At 32.6% G+C, this 16,298-nt stretch overlaps 1 protein-coding gene across 1 annotated transcript; it reads left to right on the top strand.

Moving 5' to 3' along the window:
* Positions 1–3,317: 3,317 nt before the first annotated feature.
* LOC131954644 (uncharacterized) lies at positions 3,318–16,037 on the top strand. Its single transcript, XM_059318423.1, has 19 exons — positions 3,318–3,400; positions 4,601–4,746; positions 5,587–5,752; positions 6,122–6,194; positions 7,269–7,374; positions 7,635–7,726; positions 8,343–8,466; positions 9,067–9,195; positions 9,425–9,715; positions 9,955–10,155; positions 11,165–11,299; positions 11,542–11,654; positions 12,159–12,265; positions 12,531–12,655; positions 13,052–13,175; positions 13,922–14,052; positions 14,335–14,463; positions 15,707–15,883; positions 16,030–16,037. The coding sequence occupies exons 1-19, from the start codon at positions 3,318–3,320 to the stop codon at positions 16,035–16,037; spliced, it is 2,460 nt and encodes an 819-aa protein (XP_059174406.1).
* The last annotated feature ends 261 nt before the right edge of the window (positions 16,038–16,298 follow it).

Genomic DNA, 16,298 nt, shown 5'->3' with positions numbered 1-16,298 from the left:
GTAGACGAACATTATTTGTTTTAGGCCATTTATCATGGGCAGAAAAGTGAAACGATTTTCTATTTTTGTCCAGTTTGCTCTACAAACACAGTTTTCTCAATGATTGGCTCACTTTGTCAATGCACCATCAGCACCATGTGCTTCCCAGTGGCGCCTACTTTCGGTTTAATGGGCACCCTTAAATAGGGACAAGGTGGCACACGATGTTCGATGATTAAACAAAACCAAGAGTACCCCATGATACACTGACAGCTGGGTGGTTGCCGATGTATATTCTACTTCACTATTACTGAGGGTGACTAACGTACACTCAAGGCCTTCATACAACACGCCCAGGGACGTCTGGGTGGTAGTGCGGACAAACCCTCGCCATAACAAATAGCATCTAATAAATACAGCATCTGCTTTATTTACATTAAACTAACTCAGTTTTTTAAAGCAAAACAAGATCACTCGTCTAAAATTACACGATTTGCAACGTATTGATGTAATCCTCTTACAATAGTCTTTTATCTGAGACCGCCGTAATGCGAAGGAATGATACAGTAGATTATTATAAGACATCATAAGTATTGTTTAATACAAACTAAGTCGTGTGTAAGAAACTGTAACTCTCACTTAAGACCCGGTAATAAAATACAATAATCCCATAGCTTAAGCGTGCAGTATAGCTTTAATCATTTCATGTTGAAGTTCGATTACTCGCTCGGACTATCATACCACTTCAATATATTTTGTGGGACCTCTATTCTATAAACGAGGAAACATCCGCAAGAAACAAAAATGCCTGATTTCCCACTCATAGACTCTTAAGACTGTTTTTATAAATATTTTCAATAGTATTGTTCGTGATGTGACTCACGCGGATAGTGTATATAAATATTGTTATAAATGAATTATGTTAAAATCACAATTCACAGCCAGAGTGTATAACGTGTCGGGACTTGAAACTAAAATTTAACGTATGTAACTGTTCTAATTTTATTGCATTAAAATGTATAATTGTTTTTCTTCATAAGATTATAGACGTCACGCTTATGATTGTTGATTCTGTTTGCTTTTTTTAATCTCTCGTAAAGACGAAGTTTAGAGAAAGTCTTGTAATAGTGCAAAAGAAAAAACGAGATTTTTGTAAATCTCGACGTTTTACACCTCCCCTGAGTCGGAAAAACTTCGTTTTGCAATCTTGTCCGTATATCTGTGTGTGTGTGTGTATGTGAGTCTGTCTGTGTGTGTGTGTAAACACGATAACTAGAGTACCGTTACAGCTAGGCTGATGAAATGTTATATGTAAGTATTATATCAGTATCGTAGATAGTTTTAATCTTTTGAGCGATTTCTGATAAACGGAAGTGGAACGTTTTCTACTTCGAATTTTTCAAAAGCCTATAACTTGAGTAGTATTTCAGATAGATAATTGAAATTTCACATATACGTAAAGATCTAATTCTCTGCCTTTTATCAAATTTTGAGTAATTTCTGTAATTTCTATTGACAGGAAGTAGTAATTTTTGTTATTTTCGATTTCTCAAGAAACGCATGTGAATTTATAAAGTACTAATAATATTCCGCACTATTATGCACATTTTATTTGACGTTCACTTGGTGTGCAAGATTTTATTCCATTTTAAAAAGTGTAAGTATTTAAAATGGATTAAAAAGCATGCCTATATCCCGAGTTGCCATTCCCTGTTGTTTCATATAGGAATATTCGAGAAAGTTTAGGGGAGATCACTCCCGGTTTATTATTTCCCTAGTGCTATTTATTATTTCAACTAGCACATCTTAGTGGTAGCACTTATATTGCATTACAATGTTATCTTCGCCTGTTTATAAAGGAGGTTTTGTAATCGTGCACAAAAGTCACAAGAAATTTTCAGTTTTCACAGTTTTGCTACTCAGTACTTCATCACATACGGAGTATAGGGGACTTATTTTAATTGGGCAAGCATTCAAAATCAAGAATTATCGAAATTTCGGCGTTTTACGCGTAATAGAGTCGGAAAAATCTGGACTTTGCAATATCTGTGTGTGTATATGTCTGTAAATATGATACCTTGGGTACCATTACAGCTGTGTTGATGAAATTTTATATATAAATGTTATATCAAATTTGTAGTTTTGTATCAAAGATTTCAAAAACCTACAACTTTAGTACTATTTCAGATGGATAAACAAAATTTAAATTTTCGTAAAAGATCTAATTAGCTGCCTTCTGTCAAATTTTGAGTATTTTCCGTTTATCGGAAGTAGTAATTTACGCTATTTCAAATTACTCAAAAAACATATATTAATTACAAAAAGTGCTAATAATAGTCCGCACTATTATACACATATTGTTTGCCATTCACTTGGTGCATAATTCTTTTTATCTACAAGATTCTATTCTATTTTAAAAGTTTTAGTAATTAAAAATGGATTAAAAATCATGTCTATATCCCAAGTTGCCATCCCACAGAGTGTCATACAAGAATATTTGAGAAAGTTTAGGGGAGATCATTGCCGGTTTATTAATTTAAAGATTACGGGTCCTAAGCTGTTAATTTTTCGCATGCATTCCTTGCACCGAAGGGTATGTTTTTAAATATTCTAATCGGTCGATGATCTCATTATGTTTTTTTTAAGTTTAATATTCACCTCCTCAACCTAAGAATGATGACATTTCTTTAGAAGCGAATAGTTTTTTTCTTACGCTGTTTAACGTAAAATGAACGTAAAAATTAATAGGAAAATTATTAATAATACATTATTTTAAAAGTTTGTGTATATAGTTGTGAATATAAATATTTCAACTTTTACAGTTTTTTTTTCAGTAGAATAAATTTCTTACGTCTGTTTTGGTATGCAGGAGACTGAGGTGGGGAGGTGTTTAGTAGGTTGTGTTGGGTCGTTGTGACACTAAGAGTGTTGGACTTATAGACTGGCGTGGGATGCATTTTTGATGTGTTTCTTTCTGAAAACGGATCACTACAATATAAAGGATGATCGTGTTGATAGTAAACTACACATTTAATAAAATACATATAAATGAAATTTCTTCAACCTAATTGAAACAGTACTCAAGATATCCTTTCTACATACATACTTACATATACACAGAAACAGACACGCACAGTCGAAATTGCAAAATTATGTTTTTCTGACTCAGGAACGTGAAAAACGTGACAATTAATAAAACTATCAATGCTGATATTTTGCACGATGACATTACTTCCACTGTAAGAGAAAGTAAAAAGTAGAATTAAGTTCAAATTTATATCAGCAAGTATCTTTTATGACAAACTAATAATATATTTTTGTGTCTATGCCTCGCTAGAATGCTGCTTAAAGGAGTTGTGCTTGTTCTTCTTTGTATTCATCTAACTGCAGGCTCGTACAATGATGACCAGTTGGACACAATGTAAGATACTAGAATTCCAGTTACTTACTCCCCAATAAAGCATTTCTTTAAAAAAAACATTTTCAAAATAGAAAAGGAATATCACTTTCTGATAAAAACGTTATTTCTAAACTAGTAATAAAACATATCATACCAAAGTTATTTAATGGATGACATTTAAAACGATTTTATTACTTAACAACTCTTCGTTATCCCTCAAACAAAGAGAAAAATATACAAACTTACAAAAAAAACTGCTCTTATTCCCCAGAGTCCGAAAGAGTTGCTAATTCTATTTCTTGAAGCAACAAACCCATCCACCTCACCTGATCCTTCGCCGATCAATGCCAACATACCCCAAGGGCTATTCCCTTCATACGTTGTCTTTCAAATAGTTTTATAGTTAAAACATATTTAGTGATGACAAAAATTATTTTCTTCCACCCCACTCGAGGCTACCGCCTGCCCAGACTCCCTTCCCGACTGTACCAACGCCGGTTTATCTTTAAAATACGTGAACATCTAAGTAGTTGCATTCTTTTTCTTTAGTCGGTTTAGCACTCAGTGATAGGTGAAAAATATCATTGGTTTTCTTCAAATTTCCTTTCTTTATAAGGAGTTTGGTAAGGTTCAACCCTTTCATAGTTTTTTTTTACACAATCATAGATTACTTTTTTTGTCTCGGGAATACGGGCTACCACCATTAGAATTATCTTGGGGTGTTACCGAAGATTTGTTTAAAAGTATTGCAGGCTTCTAAAATAATGAGGGGTCGATAGGATCAGATTGCTAAAAGCTCATGACTGCTTAACCGAAACGTTCCGAGTTCGAACCCCGGGCAGATGATGCTTAATAGGCGGGGATAGCAACCCATCTAGGAGAGAAAAATCCAAAATAAATTAATAAAAAAAAACAGTAGCTTGTTCTTGAAAAGACAAACATAACGGACGCAAATCTAGAAAGAAAAGTAGGCTGACATTAAAGTCAATGCTCCATAAGCGTGTAACAGGCTGACACGCAATTCTTAATTTTGTTGTCAAGATCATAATTCTGATTTTAGTTTTATTAGAGAGTGTTTACATTTAATTTTAGGATCAAGAACATTTGCTCAGTGTAAAAGTTACCAATGTTTCTGTTTCATTGATTAGAACACAAGTATGTTTATGGAAGATTAGTAATAAAGCATTTAATTATCCCACTGATTTGCTCGACGCTATTTAGTCCACAAGCCCCAACTCAAGACCAAGATGAGGGAGCAAAGGAAATCGTCTGGGACTTCACAAGGAAAAAGCGCGCTGTCCACGACTACACTGTCAACTGGGTGGGAAAAATCCCCTACGTTATCGACCCGACATACCAAGCATATGGTAAAAATAAGAGTAGGGTTAGGAAAATGACTATTGTGTAAACGTTGAAGTCTAAACCATTCAAATGAAAACATTGAATACAAACGTTTTGGTGTTAAGTTTGAACGCATATTATCCAAGTTGTTTTACATGTATGTTATGTTGTATTATAGTTGCGGTAAGTTCTTGTTTTTGTTTATTGAAATTTTTTATAAAAAATCCGTATTTTGAGTTTGAGGTTTCGTGAACGGGTGATTGTCTAAATAAAATTCACATGCGGCGACTGCATGAAAAAGATTATAAGAAATATTTCATTGACTCGTTAAGTTTGTAGATAATCTTGTAAATATAACCTATGATTTCTTCTCGAGATATAATCAAGTTAGTGTGTTTCTTTTCAGGAAATCATTTTCAAAGTAATTTTTAGAAAACAAAAATTTTCTTAAAGGATTACCACAGAAAATCCTTTATGTAGTAGAAAATAACGTGGTGCTTTGCAAAATTGTGTCTTTTTACCTAATGTGCACATCATCATCATCATCGTTTTGATCATAATCATTATCATCATAATCATCATCATCATCATCATCATCATCAGCATCATCATCATCATCATCATTATCATCAACATTATCATCGTCGTCATCATCATCATTATCATCGTCGTCGTCATCATCACCATCATTATCATCATCAACAGCGATTTTAATATGTGTTATCGCAGGAACAAGTTTTGTTCAGGCCATTCAACACTACATTAAATCAAATGTTTAATTTTTAACCTACATCTACTACACGATTTTAAATATAATATGTAATTTTCAGGCTAATGCTATACGACTTTTAATTTAATATTCCCAGGTCCTTACTACACGACGTTGTTAAAAAGATCTCTACAGTACATCATGGACAATGTCTGTCTGACGTTTGTTGATGAAACCAGCAGATGGAACTCTAGCGACCCCAAGTGGTTCACCAAAAACGGTTACACCTATGACACCTACATTTCAGTCCAGGCCAGCACAGGGTGAGATAACTACCTTAATGAGGTCAACTTAATTAGACATTATACAAGTGTTGTTGCTAACATAATGTAATGTTTTAAAGAGGATTTTTTAAATAACTTCTGTTAAAACATTAAATGTTAGTATGCTAGATCTTTGATTGCGTAAAACATTTATAGTTCATTTTTAAATTTGACGGTTTGATATTTTGAAAAAGAAATTCTCCATGTATAAATTTCTCATCATGCTAGATAATACAAAATGTCCGTATAATACAATTGGTTTCTTCAACTGAGTAAATCATTTCGATAGAGTTTGTGATATCCAATCATTTCAAAACATGTAAAAAGTTTTTTTTTTTAAACAAGCAATCTGATTGGTTAACCCTGCAGGTGTTCAGCGTTCAGTGGACCAGGAAATGGTGTTGGAAATTCACCCAGAATTGTCTACCCCTGCCAGGATTTCGTAAGTTTTTTTCAGCTACCTAAGAGATCTTAAAATGTATATTAAAATTTACATAGGAGCTTTATGGCATTACTGTTTACTTTTTCATAATGTTTTACAATCATTATCTTGCCCTTGCTGATTTTAGCATTTCTACAACAGGCAGCCGAGTCCATTGATATGCCAATGGATTGTTTCTTATTTCATACCATATGAGTTGTTTTTTTGTCTCGTTTTTTACGATGCTTACCAAGCCCTCAAAGGACCAATCACATTGGTGATTCTTCAAACATGATCTTTGTAAGAAATCTTTAGAATTCTGTACTAACACCACATTTCTAAGGCCTGGATCCGTCTCTTTATGTCTCATTTAAATGGCTATGCCTAGCTTCCGTATAAGGAAATAAACTTAACCAGTGATAATTTGAATTTTGTGCCGAAACGAGTTCTTCTATCACGGCAGATGCAATTAATCTTGTTGCTTAGTTTCCTTGTTAGAAAAGATGTTTGCTCACTCGTACAATTCTTGATGATTTCTAAAAGGTTTGTGCTGAAGTGTTATTATAGAGCTTGGAAGCAGAAAATGAAGCGTACTTCACTCTGTTTATTGCCTTTTTCTTGTCTATGGAGAAGTGGTAAAGATGTTGCTGTTGATACTCTGCTGTGTTTCTGTCTATAGCCTGATCGCTATTTAGTTATGATCTTCTCAGTTAGCGTCTTTACTCTCTCTCTCTCTCTCTCTCTGACTATCCTTCAATCTCAATCTATCTCTATCTCTTTATATATATATATATATATATATATATATATATATATATATATATATATATATATATATATATATACATAATTTATATACATTATATAATAAAATAAAAAGTATATAAATTTATTTATAAATATATATATGCAATTTTGTATACATTTCTATTCAAAATTTCTTAATCGTGAGAAATATTTAAAACATTTGACAGGTAAAAACGAAAATAAATTTATATTAATTTTTTTTTTAATTTGCTAATTTAATTTTGTAGCAGCATTTGTCATTTAATATTTCAAGTTCATCATTTGGGTTTTTTTTTTTTTTAAATTCAGGTGATAAATTTGCACGAGATGATGCATACGTTAGGTGTCGCACACGCACATCAAGGCTTTCTAAGGGAAAATTACATTACAATTAACGTAGATGATATTCAAAGCAGTACGTCTTCTGGGATATTTTTCAAAATATTTTATTTGAAATTTATTTCAATGTTGGTTTAAGTAAAATTTTAGATGAGTATATTTTTGTTTTAGTAACTAATGGATAATACGTGTAACGAATTCAAATTTTATTTCGATTCAATATTTAAATATATTTGAAAATTCCATGAATGAATCTAATAAAATATTAAAGTATACACTGTATAAACTTGTAATATATATATATATATATAATTTATTTGTTTTTGTTTGCCACAGGTCTCATCTACAGCTATGACATGATTCCCGCATCATCTCAATTTGTCAACTTATTCTTCGACCCATCCTCGGCCCTAATGTATGGTGCTAGGGTAAGTCTAACGAAGTGCTTGGAGACTTAGTGTCCCTAGGAGACAATGGTGCTATAGATTATTTATCATTCAGCCAGAATTCTGAATGGTGATCATCCATAAAGTTGTCACGTTTTTTTTTGGACTTTTTTGCCTCCACAATTACCATCATTGAACATATTACAAAAAACTCCTCCCCAAAAATGAGTACACATTTAGGTCTTTAAAGGTGTTTAACTTCGCACTATTAGATTTTCAAAACATCGATTTTGTTTCAATAATAACTTTTAGATCTCAGTCAGCAGTTACCCAATCAATCTAATACAATGGACAAATCATCATTTCATAACTACTAAACGTTAATGAAAACTGTTAAAATGCGAATGTGCATTCACATTTTCTGAAACCCACTCTTGACGTCCAAAATGACGACACCCGCTTACTCTATGGAATGTGACATCGTTTATGGGTTATCCAAGATTGGAACTATTGAAAAATTTCAAACTATTGATCATTATGTATATTTTAATACAAATTTAAACCATTAAGGGCTAGTGCTGCTCACCAGCATATTAAGCATATAAGCAAATATTTTCACAATATAACAAAAAAACTGATAGCTTTGATTTACTTAAAGACTTGGACGAGGAACGGCAATGAAGCGTACACGCCAATCAGGGACGATCTTTTTAACACTATCACCTCGGTGTCAGCGGACTCTGTCAACTTTCTTGAGCTTGTTCAAGTACTGAAATGTACCGGTAAGGTTCCATTTTTCTAGTACCAATGCTCATCTAGATATACTTTTTACAAAAACGATATCTATTTTAATTGCTCATCTTAAACTATGATATAGCTGATGTGCATATGCATACACACGCATACACACACACACACACACACACACATATATATATATATATATATATATATATATATATATATATATATATATATGCATTATTTGTATATTAGTCTAACTTATTTAATTTTAAAATAAAACGAAATATCCTACGTACGCTAAACTTACTAATACAACATTCTTTGAAACAGTGTTTCTTCCAGAATTTTTCATTGCATTTTTTTTGCATTTGACTTAATTAGATGGCTTATTAATTTTTTTTACGTTTAGAAATTTTCTAAAATAACTAAGCTGCTCTATACGACAATCAGGCAATATAGTACGTGCTCACTTTGAAACTAATCGGTCACATAGAAGTGCTTGAAATTCTGCTCGGCATTTACGTTCTAAGACGACAGACAGAGAGATGAAGCTAGAAAATCTTGTAAAAATATAGATGTATAAATCGCAATTGTTAAAATAAGTATGTTGTATGTGTCTTTTTTTCTAAAACACACAGAAAGATATTGTGGAGGAAAAACGGTCGACTGCACACCCGGATATTACTCGTATGTGAAAGGCGTCTGCCGATGTGTGTGCCCGGATGAATTTGATATCACCACAAACTGCAAGACACTGAAAAATGGACGTACGTTCTAATTGTTTAAGGCTACATTTACATCTAAACTGAACCGCTAACCGTTTAAAAAAGTCATATAACTATAAATATTGTACAGCTTTAAATAAATTACAAACAATTTTTTTCATTTAAAGCCATTCTAGTTTTGATTGCAAAGTTTTAAATTTAAATAATAATTTTCAAACGAGAATTAGAATTAGTTTTAGGGTTTGTTCATTTAAAAAATAAATACTAACAGCTTCGCCACTCGCTCAATGGCCAAACACACCAATGGTTGTCTTCGCTGGAGGACCCTCGCACAGCTGCCCAACAGGATTCAACCCCACACCTGGCTGGTTCTCCTTCACTGGGTCCTATGCTATGACCCAGACCCCTGGGGCTCCTGTCCAGTACCCCGTATCTGGAACCACAAACTACTTTCCCGTCTGCACCAGAAACTTACCTGCAGGAACCACAGCTGACTGGGAGTCCTGGCCACCTGGCGGTCAATACTGTTTCATTAAACCTGCTGGTGTAAACTGTGGGGGAGGTAGGATTTTTTCTTTTCTACTTTCTCTTACATTTAATATACAATTAATTGTATAGACATTTTACACAGAGGTTTAAATAAACAATTTTAAGATAATATATATATATATATATATATATATATATATATATATATATATATATATATATATATATATATATATATATTTAAAGTTATATATAGATAAGTACATACAAATACGTAAATTTATATAGATAAATACTACATTTAATCTACAGCTTTCGTCGAAGCGGGAGGTTATGCCGTTTCTGCTGCCAGTATTTCCACCAACGGTTCAATCGGTGACATCACCATCTCCTCCAATAACGTGAGCATCAAGGCCTGCTGCAGGTACCAAGAGTTTTCAAACATCGCCATCGACTTACCTGACGGCGAACCTTTCAGACTGTTGACGCGAAGCACCTGTCCATCTATCAGAGGTAGAGATGATTAATAATTAATTCAGAAAATTAGATATAATAGTAACCATACGATAACCGGAGCCTGGTAGTTGTTTTAATTGCAAATGTCTTCGTGTTCCTTTCTTTATGGGGAACAAAGCGCTGCGGCCACAACTCTCCACCGGACTTGGTTTTAGGTCGGCTCTCTTTATCTGGGCTCATGTTAGCCTGTCAGCCCTTGCCTCTTCTACTTCTTTTTTTCTCCAGGATTTCTTTGCCCTGGCTACTTGCCTATTCCCTTGTGGATTCCTGTCTAACTACTGCCTCGCGATGTTGTCCTCTTCCATTTTCAAGATATGCTCGTTCCAACCATCCACATTTGCAGTTTTTATGTCCTTTTCTATTGGCTTTGTTAGGTGTTTGTCACAAGTCTTTATCCGTCACTTTGTCTGACCATCTTATCTTAAGGATGTCGTAAACATCTGTTTGTGAATGACTGAAGCTTGTCTGTATTTGCCTTGGTAACCCTCCAGGTCTCCGAACAAGAGAGTAGTATTGCCTTAAGTTTTGTCTAGAAGATTCGTATTCTGCTTTGGGGTGACAACGCTGTGGAATTTCATTTCGGGTGTAGTGAGTTAACGGAGCAGCTGCTGTTGTTGATAAGGCATTTTATATCCCATCCTTGTTGCTATTGTATATAAGAGTTACATACAGTGCCACATTGACTACTTGAGTAAATTACTGTTATTTTATACTTAGTTCTAAATAGTCAATTGTGTAAGTTACATTTTATAGCCTAGTTAAGTTGTATGTCTTACCTTAATACAAAAAACCTAATTCACTGAAAAATACTTTTTTCTTAAATTCTTCGTCTGCTTCACCTCTTTGAAAGTGAGGCACCGCTTCCTATAATTAAAAATCTTTCAGTAATGCAAATTATACATGTATCCATGATATATTTTCACTAAATAAAATTATGCAAATCCAAATTAATTACTCATACACACATGCATACATACACTTACATACACTTTAATTTGTTACCTAGGTCTTAAGGCGTACAACTCAAGGCTGAACCTGTGGACCACCAACAGTGGTGTGTTTGGACCCGCTGAATCCCCCTTCTGGTGGTTCTCGACCTCCCTCACCACCTACTCCTGCTACTACCAGCCCGGTGTCTATGGTAAAACATTTTTACAAATTCTACATTTTTGTATATAAGATATTTTAGGTTAGAGAAAACTACACAAAAATACTATTATCCTAAAAATCTATTTAAAAAAAATTCTTTTAAATTCAAAAGAAACGCACTGTTAGTAAAAAAAACAAATCTCTAAATGTCCTGTCTCAGCTAATGTTATAAATCCACTGAAATGTTAAGCTATAAGATTGAATCTAAAAATGGGAAATAACTGTTTTTAAAAGGATGTAATGAGCTGGTAACCTTGGACGCCAACAATCGCTCTGTGACCATCAGGACTCCGTTTCTCCTTACAGGCTACAGGGAACCAAACAGGCGATGCTTCTACGCTTTCAGTGTAAGATGACTTCCTTTTTATTTCTTCTTCTTCGTTCTTAAAATATGACTTCCAATATTGTAGGTTTTAGATGTCTCACTTATATTTTTTAAATGTAACACTAGTACCGCATAACTAACCATTGACATTGTTCTTTCATTTAAATTAACGTAAGTTATAAATATGAGTGGAGCGACTCCAAAGTATTTTTAAAAACATATTCTGGGCGATTTACGGGAGAATTCTTTATACCAAAAAATGGGTTATTCAATGTAATTAATAAAAACTTAACAACGCTACAAGTTCAATGGAGAGTAAACAAGTGTTTCTTTAAGACATTTTCCTTATCTAAATAAGTTATTTATTTTTTCTATTTTGTTCAACGGGACGGTATACATTTTTCGTGATCTTTTTCAGGCAGCTCTTTGGTGTTTGTGCCTCCCCCCCCCCGTAAAGAAACAACTCTCGAAATTAACGTCAAAAATAGTGCTATAGATTATTTCGTGGATTTTATATCTTCCACAGTCCCCGCCCAACTCGCAGATCCTGATTACCTTCAACAGATATAGTTTATCTACAACGATGGATGACTTTTTTGTAAAAAAATATCATCCATGGCAAGTGGCCTTCAAGTAAGGACCTATTAAGTTAATCCAGTTTTTCTATTATAGAAAATATATAACGTACACACAATTGTCGTTTTTGTAATCTTAATATATTTTGTTCAAGTTTTAAAAAGTATTTACTCGTACATTTGTAATAAACATAAAAGTAGCATACTAAAAATATATTTTAAAAATGTGAATAGAAAGAACAAGCAAATAAAATAAAGTATTATTATCAATTCAAAAGTCATTTTAAAATAGTTAAATATAATTTTATTATAACAATTTGTAGACTAGATAACGCGAATTATCCAGCACAAATTCTGAGTGAGTCGAACTACTTCTCTGCTGAGGCCTTTATGGGATACAGTGCTACCACCAACTACGGTGTCAATTTTACAGCACAAGTTATTTTACGTAAGTCGGTTTAATTAACATTTCTAACAAGGGTTTCAATTACCTTCATAAGTAAAGCCAATATTTAAATACATGTTTTACATGCAAACATGATGTGCAAGGAGCAAGAGGAATATTTATTGGCCATATATAAATATATTTTATGAAAACATATAATGTATCGATTTTTTCAATAAAACCCCTCAAATGTAACCCAAACGCAAATACATGCACTATGATTAATTTTTAAGAAAATATACGACTATTCCTTTTAATTATAAGACAGAAGGAAGTAGTCTACTTATTTTTTTCTAAAATAAAAAAAAATTAATTCAGTAACTAGACTACTGATATATAATAGATTTATACTTTTCACCAGAGTCTTAAAAGATTATTTTAAATTCCTTTTGTCCACAGCCGAAGACTACTGCTATGATTCTTCAACAAATGGCGCCGACTACAGAGGGAAAACTGCCATTTCTGAAACATACGAGCCCTGTATAGAGTGGTCAAAGGCTGTCAACTGCTCAAACTTTCCCAAGTATGTCGTGGTTATTTTGCTCGGAATATGTTGCTTTTAGATTCGTCTATACGGCGTCAATTGTTTTTTAATGCATAAAAACGTTTTAATTCCAGCTATGTATCTAATAATGAACTAAAAAGGAGAAAACTAATTATCGTCTTTAAAATTATAATAATACACTACTATTTAAATAACGATTCAAAAGAGTGTGTCCCTATATTATCTATTGGATACCTTTACTAATATTTAGGAAGAGACCAACGTTTTTCTTTATAGTTCTTAAAATAGTAATGTATAACTATATATTTAAGGAAAATAATTTATTTTCTCCTTTTGTATGGCATTAATTTATAAAAGCTTGTTATTAAAAACTTTTTATGTATTTTTTTTTTGAGTACTTACATTTTTTTATTACAATGAATTTCATGACTTAATAGAATTGCGTACTAAATGAACATGACAATCTAGAATAACCTAGATAAAGATAGCGTCACCACTACTTTGCTATATTTAATTGTCACACAATAGTCGTGTGTATGTTTGCTCAGGTAAAAGAAATTCTTTAACTCAACTTTTCGAATTTGTGTTTAAAGCGTCGTACCAACATGACAAAATTTACACTCACTTTTTTAACAAAGTTCATACACAAAAAATTATCGTAAAAGCTATGAGGACGGTTCAATGTGTAGTATTAATTACCTTTTACTATATAGTATTAAAATTTGTGGGCTTTAAATTATTTCCTAATTTTTTTTTATTCCCAGGGGTGACCAAATAGCGAACATTTTGTCCGGCAACGAATGTCGTAATCCAGACGGCCGTAGAGGACCTTGGTGCTACACTTACATCAATGGGACCAACTGCAACATTCGTTATTGCGATGCTTGCAATTTCAGTCAGTTCAATTTGAAATCTTATTATTATTTTGGTATTATTGACAGAATGTGATAACTTCAAATCATTTATTTTTTTATTTTATAAATTTTTACACTAAATCAGAAGTTCCGAGATAGTTAGAGTGCTATGTTGTTAAATAGTTTTAAATAACGTATGTATGTATAGATGGGGAAAGCTAGTGTGTTACTTTGTTCAATTATTTAAAATTCTAATAACGTATATATGCATAGATTTCTATTACTCGAAACGTAATTGCTTTTATGATTCATTCTATTTTTAGTGAAACCAATCGACGCCTTGACAAAATGTGCCACCCTTAAAGCATCGAATCCAAATTTCTGCTCTACTGGTGTTCAAAGGTTGGGATGTTTTGTCTCCTGCAACTTTTCAGTAGAGTCAACAACTAGAGGTAACAGCATATTAAACATCTATTCGTTTAATTTTAAATCCAATTATACATTGCATTAGGGGACATGCGTCAGAACAAATCACCGAGATTGTGAATTTTTTTTTTTCACTTTTGGATTCTTTGTCCTTTTCTTAATTCAGACAATTAGAACTTTAATGTGAAAAGAAATTCTAAATTTTAAAACAAAAGTGTGACTCTATAAGAAAACAGAATAATTTTTTTTCTAATATTACACGGTGGTTACAAATATTTGACTTCCGCCATCATATTGTATTTGGCATAAAGCTGGATTTCTCCGGTATTATTTAATTTCCGTCAAATCGGACACACCAATAGCTTTTATTTGGCTTTAAAAATTACACAGAAATTGTATTTTCCTGTACTAGATTTAGATTTTGTTAGTTTTTTTTCGGTTTTTCTCAGCAGTATTTTGACACTAAAAAGTCTATTCCTTGTTTTTTTTATAATACTATTACCACCATATTCTCAGAACGTATTCTTAATGTAATAAGACAGTTTTTATCACGAGAGAATTGTGATGGATTTACTAGAAAAAGATTTATGACATAAAAATGCACAATTTTTCAAATTTCCGCATTCTCAGTAGTATAGTGCGATGTTTCGGAGCTTGTGGAATTCAGATAAAAAGTTGTTGTGACAAAAAATTTAATATGTCCTGAAATTTACGGAGTGTAAATTTGATTGCTTTAAATGCTTATAAAAAAGACTTAGTGTTTTTAAAAACGACAAAAAATTCAAAATGGCAGATGTTTTTTTCGAGTTTCTATGACTACCGAAATTGTTTTCAAAATCTGTTTTGCTGTTTAGTAGTTACTTTTATGTGCCACATATTGCAAAGGTATTTAAAGTGCTTCAGGTGTTAAACCATAAAATAAAAGAAAATAACTCTTAAAGAAATACCGAATATATTTTATTTTATAAAGTCCATCTAAATTATTGTCGTTTTTGAAGTGTAACATTTAATAACAATATTATAAACGGAAAATATAACTAATGGCAAGATGTGATAATGGCTGAAAAAAAAAACTCCTGCTATAAAGTTTTAACCGTGAAAGTTTTAAACTGTGTTTTAAAACGAAACAAATAAGCTTCAAATTTCAGATTGTTTTAAGAAATTGTAGGCCAAACGTTCGAGTAAAGTATCATGCGAAAAAAGGAAACAATAAAATTTTTTGAGAAAAACAATTTTGAAATGTAAAAAATAAAAATAATAATTTACCAGCTGTCTGTGGTCCGCCTACCATCCCCACTGATGCGCAGGTGGTCGGTACTCTAAAGTCTCAGTACCTGGAGGGTGAGAAGGTTCAGGTGAAGTGTATTCTTTATAACGACACTGGGCTGCCAAATGACATGTACTGTACTGCAACTGGATGGACAACTCTTTACCAGGCATGCCGAGGTATGTTACTCGTTCTAAATACATTGTCATTTTAGTTATCAGTTATTTGTGTGAGTACGCGTTAAACTTGTCAAAAAACTAATTACTTATATGTGTGAATAACCGTTTACCTTGTAATATAACTAATTAGTTATATGTGTGAGTAGCCTCTTAATGTTAAATTAATATTCCTCTCGTCAATTATGATCACATTTTTAAACTCTGTTTCTCTTGATGTTTGTTTTATTTTATAATTTCTTAAGGATATACGTATACTTATTTGAGGAATGCAATTCTCATTACATCAAAACTAACTTGACTTTGACGTTAGCTCTAACTTGATCTTTTCACTGAAACATGTTCCTATACCATAGCAAGTTGTTGTACCAAAGCCCATGTTTGATGGTATTTCATAAAAAGTACATTGACCAACTAA

This window comes from Physella acuta, unplaced genomic scaffold (genome assembly GCF_028476545.2).
Source record: "Physella acuta isolate Inbredline_101_S28 unplaced genomic scaffold, ASM2847654v3 ptg001017l, whole genome shotgun sequence".
Lineage (NCBI taxonomy): Eukaryota > Metazoa > Mollusca > Gastropoda > Physidae > Physella > Physella acuta.
This window is presented reverse-complemented; position numbering and strand designations above follow the sequence as displayed.

Coding starts and splice junctions, on each gene's coding strand:
- LOC131954644 (XM_059318423.1), top strand. CDS start 3,318: ATGCTGCTTAAAGGAGTTGTGCTTGTTCTTCTTTGTATTCATCTAACT. Junction 6,195..7,268: donor TCTACCCCTGCCAGGATTTC/GTAAGTTTTTTT, acceptor TTTTAAATTCAG/GTGATAAATTTGCACGAGAT. Junction 10,156..11,164: donor CACCTGTCCATCTATCAGAG/GTAGAGATGATT, acceptor TTTGTTACCTAG/GTCTTAAGGCGTACAACTCA.